This window comes from Arachis hypogaea, chromosome 2, assembly GCF_003086295.3.
Source record: "Arachis hypogaea cultivar Tifrunner chromosome 2, arahy.Tifrunner.gnm2.J5K5, whole genome shotgun sequence".
NCBI lineage: Eukaryota > Viridiplantae > Streptophyta > Magnoliopsida > Fabales > Fabaceae > Arachis > Arachis hypogaea.
In genome coordinates this window covers 25,378,376-25,386,136 of record NC_092037.1, presented here as the reverse complement: position 1 = coordinate 25,386,136, position 7,761 = coordinate 25,378,376, and the positions used below count along the sequence as shown (strand labels likewise).

The window sequence follows — 7,761 nt, the reverse complement described above, 5'->3', positions numbered from 1 at the left end:
ATGACGCGCACGCGTGGCACGAAAAATGCTAAGTGACGTGAACGCGTGACTGATGCGTACACGTGACATGCGCGATCTGCAAAAATTACAGAATATGCTGAAGACGATTTTGGGCCGCATTTTGACCCAGATTTCGGCCCAGGAACGTAGATTAAAGTTAGGGAACATGCAGGGATACTTCAGATCAGATCAGAATTCACTTTTCATAATTTAGATGTAGTTTTTAGAGAGAGAGGTTCTTTCCTCTCTCTTAGGATTAGGATTAGGATTCCTCTTAAACGACTTAGGAAAATTTTTATCTTCTTTATCACAGGTTCAATGTTCTTTTTATTTATTTTCTCTTTTATTTGTTTATGAACTTTTCATGTTAGGATTTTCTTAATTAATATAATTTGCGTTATTTCATACTCATGATTGCTTTCCTTTATTTATATAAATAATTTAGATTTTTCCCTTTTGGCTTTGGTTGATTAATAGGTAACTCTTGAGTTGTCAAACTCATCGTGATTGATAATTAATATCTTTGCTGATTGATTTAGATTCCTATAACTCTAGTCTTTTCTCAGGAGTTGACTAGGACTTTAGGTGTTAAATTAATTTGTCCACTTAACTGACCTTCATAGTTAGAGGTTGACTTAGTGGTAGCAAAAATATAATTTTCATCACCATTGATAAGGATAACTAGGATAGGACTTCCAGTTCTCATACCTTACCAAGAGTTTTATTAGTTATTAATTTATTAATTCCCTGCAACCTATTTCTCTTATTCAAACCTTTTTCAAAACCCCAAAATATACCTTTGCATAACCAATAATAATTCATACTTCCCTGCAATTCCTTGAGAAGACGACCCGAGGTTTAAATACTTCGGTTATCAATTTCAAAGGGATTTGTTACTTGTGACAATCAAAACGTTTGTACGAAAGGATTTTCTGTTGGTTTAGAAGCTATACTTACAACGCGATTATATTTTTATATTTCTTTACCGATAGAAAATCCGTTCGTCAATAGTCATGAACAAGAGCATTTTTCAGTCATGGACCAAAGATGGACAACATTTATAACAACAGCCGTAAGGTATTTAACTCAAGAATCAAGGAGTTCAGAGTGAAGCCAATTATAACACTACTAGAGGAGGTTCGGATATTTGTAATGAGGTCAATTGCCAAAATTAAAGTCAAATTGTCTCATCATATTGGCAAACTACCCCCAATCCAACAAAGTCGGCTGCAGAAGATCAAAAAAGACTCGCAAAAATGGACACCTATATGGTGTGGAGATGATGGCAATCAAAGGTTTGAAATTCACGGTTGGCCTACTAAAATGGCAGTTTATTTAAGCAAAAGCATCTGCACTTGTTTATTCTGGAAGATAACAGGTCCAACTTGATATCTTAATTAACATTTTTAACGTATGACATTTAAGAGTTATAGATTATGACTAATTAAAATTTGAATCTATAGGCATGCCGTGTGTCCATGCATGTGCAACAGTTTCAAGGATAAATAAAAATCCTGAAGACTTTTGTCATCATTGGTTGACTATGGAGGCATATAGGGCTACATACATGCATTCCCTAAATCCAATACCGGTTGAGAAATTGTGAGAAAAATCTGAATACAATAGACCTTAAGCACCTAAAACTAGGAGAAGGCCAGAAAACTTTAAGAAGAAAAGGAGAAAGGACACTGATGAGGAGCCTTCGAGCAGTAAAAAGTCTTAAACTGCAACAAAGTTAAAGAGAATCTACAAAGAATTTACTTGTACCTACTGCGTTATTAAAGGACACACTAAAAGAAGTTGTGCTCATAGAAAAGCTGATGATATTGCAAGTGCTCTTGCTGCAGCAATTGTTGTAGCTAAATCCAAATCCCAAGATGGAGCTAATGCAAATGCACCCGATGATGCTGCGACAACTGCTGGTATACAAACTGTGGATGCTCCACAGGCTTCGGAGATTGACATCACCCAACCCACAGTTTCACAGCCACAAATTATAGAGTAGGTACCATTATATAACACACTAATTAATTACATTTAGGAAAATATCATGTGTTTATTCATCATCTATCAAATATTTCTAATTACATGTAGGTACCTCCACCTCCACCTCCACCTCCACTCACAAGGTTGGATAAGCTACCGCATAAAAGAAGAGCAACTCCCGGTGTAAAACCTATGCAAGGAGCTAGTTCTGGGACAGCGTCAAAGTTTACTGAATTTATGAAGTTTGTCCCCACTCCGGACTTCAAAGCACAAAGGAAGAAATAGAGATTAAATTATGTTGTCTTTTGTGGATGAATTGATAAATGTAATCTAAATTGTGTGTTTTTGAGGTTATTTTGTGGCTGTTTTGTAACTAAAATTTGCATCAGTGGTTGTTTATGCCTTTTGTCATGTCTTGTATAGGGCTTTGTTTTGGAACCTTTTAAATAGCCCTTTTGTTTTGTGACTGTAATGATGACATTCTAGACATCACTCTTGGTTTATCATGTGTTACAATGGTCATTGTCATGACTATGGTTGACCTATGAAATCAGATTCAAGGTTTATTATTATAACTTATTTTGCAATTTAGAGATTTAGTAGATAAATTACAAGTTAGTTTGTTATTGATATTTGCAGATTTGTAATCACTCTCTTGTTTATTCTTACCATTTTATTTTTATAGGTTTAGTCACAACTTTTAATTTACAGAATCATACCTATTTGTAATATCCTTACTGAATTTGTAGGTTTAGTCAAAACTTACAATTTACAAAACAGATTTGTATTGAAAAAAACATAATTGTAGTGACATTAATTCAATTTTATTCATCACTTTCCTATACCCAAGGCATAGCCAATGGCTACAACTACAAACAAAACAAGAAAAAAAAAACTCAAAATACTATTCTATACTTTTAAAATCCTAATTTCAGCTTCTATTGCACTAATCTTCCAACCCACGTTCATCTTCCAATGCTCAACGCTATTTTCAGTTTCATGTCTGCCAGTCATATCTTTTTCTTTCACACCATTTGTCCACACAAAAAGTCCACACCATCTATTTCCAGATGTTTATCACAACAAGAACCACAAAATAAATTATGCATGTATTACAAAAAAAAAGATGTAAATTCAAGAAAGAAGCAATTCAATAACTCACATTATAGTTTGGACATCCAAAAAAATCTCTCTAGATTTGCTTCTGTTCTAGACCAATGAAAAATGGGACGCATTCCACAACCACACCAGTGTAGAACCTTTCCAAATCTAGCTCGATTTGAATTCCTATCCAAACTTCCATGTGAATGAGATCTGTTACAGCTTTCGGAACCTTGACTGGTACTCCTCCTCATCTTCTCCAACATACAAACAACAGTATCAATTTGGGAATTTGGCACTTGTTAAGATTTTATATTCATTAAAAAAGGGACTAAATTAAGTCTAAAAAATTTTTTCCTATGTCAGCAATGTTTAATAAGGTCACATGTCAACTCCACGTGTCATTTAACGTTCCAGATATGCGTGCCATTAATGGAGATTAACAGAAGGACTAACATGAGTCATTTATTCGAATTTGGAGGTTCAAATTGAGTCAATTGAAATTTTGGGAGTTAGTCTGTCTCCAAAATTTAGGGGCCATTTTGAGTATTAACTCATTTAATTACTCTGTTAGTCTCTATAGTTTCGCAAAATTTTCAATTAGGTCTTTGTACCTTTTTTTTCTTTTAATTGGGTCCTTACACCAAATTTTTTTCCAATTAAATCCCTCTTGACAATAATTGGCTTAATTTTATAGGGACCCAACTAAAAAAATATTACAGGGACCCAAATAAAAGAAAAAAAAAGGTGTAAAGACCCAATTAAAAAAAATTTGGTGCAAAGACTCAATCAAAAGAAAAAAAAGTATAGTGACCTAATTAAAAATTTAGCAAAACTATAGGGACTTACAGAGTAATTAGATCAAATTTTAAAATTGTTCGCCTAGCCTTCCTCAATTAGTAATGAGAATAACAAAAAGAACTAATGCCATTAAAATCTTCAGAAAGAGTTTGCAGTTATGTTGGTGCAAATCAACGATGGCTTGGCTTCTTAATTAATTATCTTCCTTTGGCCTAAATTCAATTCCTTCAATGATGAGACCACTCTTTAGGACACCAGCCTCAGTTTCCACAACACTCATTTGAACTTGTTCATCTTCTGTGCTCGAAACAAAAAACACCCCAAACTCGATCTCCAGCCAGGGATTACCTCTTAGATTTGGAAGCTGCCGTACCCCGTCTGATTCTGGATCAAGAATCACATTCTTGGTGCTAGCCTCACCACCTAGCATGCCTATTGATAACTCCACAGGACAGTCTTGAAATCCAATTCTGTCTTCCTCCATACTGAACACAAGATAAGCTGCATAGTGAGTATTTGGGGTTAGGACAAGGGTACTCAACACCCCGCGAATCTCAAGCCACCACACATGTTCCAGTCGAGCAACTTCTGAGAACCTGTGTATATATTGAAGTTGCAAAGATTGGTAGATTTCCAAACAAAGCAGAGTAATCATGTTTCATGGTAAAGTAGTATGATTTGACAAATGAGAAAGTGACATGTTAGTTAACATTAAATGAGTTTGATCAATTAAAAAATAGTACTCTACTTTTCTTCTTAAATGGTTTATGGTCATATTTCATCATGAAATATAAAAATACTAAGACTGTGTTTGGTTGTTGTCTCAAATTATGAAGACATAGACACAAATACACAAGAGTACATAGACACAAAAATTCAGCCTAACAAACACTAATCTCCATCAATCCAAACAAAGAATGAGCTATCACCCCATCCACGAAAAAGAACACCACAAATAAACTTAAATTCCAAATTCAATATTTATAAATAATTTTTTAATATCATCCCAATTGAATAATACAAACAGATTCAAAATTTCTATTTAAAAAAAATTCAAACAAATACAAATTAAATCTTAGGTAGAACAAGGCACAGAGTAGAAGAAAGAAAAGAAAGAGGTAAAGAAGGATGAAAAGAAGATGAAGATGAGGAGAGGTGGAAGAAGGGCAGGACCCACGAGAAAAGACCAGACCTATAGTGAGATCTGTGGTTGCTTCCGCTGTAGATATGTAGTTGCTGCCGTTACTAGAGACAGGAAGAACGAAATGAGAGAGCGGGGGAGGGGAGGACGCGACGAAGGAGGAGAGCGTCTCCATCATTATGGCAGTCGCCGCTACCGCTGTTGATGCTGCCGAAGGGTGAGGCAAAGGGACCTTCTCCTTAACTGTGACGCCACCAAGGAGAAGACAAACAGCGCCACCAGAGAGAGGATGGAGATCAATGCCGTCGAAGCCCAAAGTCGGGAAACAATAATGTACAGAGTTTGGAGGCTAGAAAGAGAGAGGAAATGAAGAATGGATGAAGAATGGGGAATTAAGTTAAAGATGCTACGGATATGAATGGAATTACAAAAATAAAGGCATAAAATTGTAAAAATTTCAGTGTCTCAAACTAAAAATTAATGTCTCAACTAGTTGGAGAGACACAGAATATATGTTTTTTGTGGATATCTCTCTGTAAGCGTGTCTCTTGTTTCTGTGTCTCACAGTCCAAACAAAGAACGCGTTCTATCATGTCTCTGTTTTTGGCATGCACAGACATCAACCAACCAGTGCCTAAATGACCATAGAAAGCACAGCAAAGTATGTATGGCTCCATTTGTTTATAGGCAGGGGACACTAAGCCAGAGATATAGAGACATAAAATTATGTTTGACAAATGAAACATGTATAAAGACATTGTGTCTAGAGACATTGAATTAGTGTATTTTGTATCCATCTTAACAGAAAGGAGACATAGACACAACTTATTTTTTAATTTTTCTTTCATTATTCTTATTAATTTTTCATAATTAATTTTTATTATTATATTTTTCTTCTCAAATTTTTTGAATGAAAAAAAAAACTTTCATAATTTATTCTAGTTTATTACCAAATAAAATACAAGCACACTAATTTTTGTATCTCTATTCTTTATGTCTTATTCTTCGTGTCTTGTCTTATTTTGAACAACTAAGAATTATATTGAGATGTGTCTTTGAAACAGGTATGATAAATTGAGAACTAAAGAATTATAGAGAATTTGAAGGACAATTTTACACAGAAAAAAGATATAAGAGGAGAATTCTAATTCAACATCACATAGATTGTGTAAATACATCCCCTCTTCCCTCTATCTCGATTACTTTTAAAGACAGAAATACAAAGAAATTATGTCCGAAGACATCATCTTGTTCTTCTCTCAGAACACATTTTTATGTCTCTAGGTCATTAGAAAATAATACAATTATTAATTGACCCTTCATACAAATTCCCTGTTGTTTTTTTCAGGGATCAGCTTCTAATTTTTAAACACCAAATTGATGCATGTGATTGATTTTTAAGAGATCATTTTGATCATTAATCCAATTTTTTCCCCTCTACTTGCAATGGGATTAAGTTAGGATCTTTAGGTCCATTCATGTTACATTATTCAAAAATAAAAGAAAAAAATAAAATAAAATAAGGAAAACAATTTCAAGGGATGACCTGGACTCTTCCAAGGGTATCCATTGCCAGTATCGCGGAGTGTCACCCCAAACAATGGTCAGAGCTCTAGCAGCTAGCATGTAGCACTTTTTCCCACTCTTTTTGTCCAATTGAAAGCTCTGCAGTCAAAATATTGTGCATATTTACATAAGTAAAGCTTTTATTATAATTAAAAACGTTTTATCCCCGTATTTTTTTCTAAACATAGAGGGGGATTTCTTTACAAGCAAGAAGCAGTCACATATAAAACTGCAACACTCTTTTTAGGTCCAAATAATATCAAAATTAAGGGTTTGATTGTGACAAGTGAAAAAGCAAATAGATCTGATAGAAAAGGAAAGCCTTAAAAGCTGAAAAGCATACGAGTTAAAAAGAGTGCACCTGTACGGCAACCAGCATCGTTAAAACTTAAAAACAAGCAAAGGATTCTTGCGATATTTGAACGTAAAATTAAACACTGATATGATGAATTGATGGTAACTTAATGGAATTGCATATTAGAATTAAAGGGGGAAAATGATTAGGAGTTCCCTGGCTCTATTGATTAGCATAGCGAAGATGACAAAAGGAAGAAGAAATTACCATTTTACCCTGGTCGATGACGATTGGGCTATCGGAGAGGGCGAGATAGAGGGATTTATTGGAAGTAGAGAGTGTGATCAAGGAAGAGTGAGATTGAGAGTGGGAAACGAGGGAAACGACATCGGAAGGGAGGAAACGACCCCAGACATAGTCAGAATCAGCGGCGGATTTGAAGAGCTTGGAAACGGCGCAGAGCCTGCATGCGTCTTTGGGCGTGGTGCGAGCAATAATGTTCGCGATGCATCCCTCCGGTAACTCCATTTTTTTTTGTCAAGTCGCTTAGTTAGTTGCCATAGATAGATATTGGTAGTAGTACTGTAGTAAAATTTATATAAAATAAGTTTCTCTATTATTTTTTCATTTTTAAGTACCAATAAATACTTTTCATAAATTATTGAAATTTTTCATTTTGGATTACAAGTAATTAATTATTAACTAATCTAATATAAAATATTTCCTATAAATAAAATTTATATGTCATTCATTTCAGATTAAATATGTCTTATTAGTTGTGTACAAATATGAAGCCAATCATTTAATTTTATTAAAAATAGAAATAATAAAAAAAAATCAAAATATGTTTAATATTATTTTTTCAACTAAA

General features: G+C 34.2%; 1 protein-coding gene across 1 annotated transcript; it reads right to left on the bottom strand.

Moving 5' to 3' along the window:
• Positions 1–3,526: 3,526 nt before the first annotated feature.
• Positions 3,527–7,502, bottom strand: LOC112741911 (putative F-box protein PP2-B12). The gene is made up of 3 exons (XM_025791098.3): positions 7,158–7,502; positions 6,576–6,694; positions 3,527–4,484 (listed from the first exon to the last, which is right to left on the bottom strand). Exons 1-3 carry the CDS (start codon positions 7,416–7,418, stop codon positions 4,082–4,084), a joined length of 783 nt encoding a protein of 260 aa, XP_025646883.1. The 5' UTR covers positions 7,419–7,502; the 3' UTR covers positions 3,527–4,081.
• Positions 7,503–7,761: the final 259 nt, after the last annotated feature.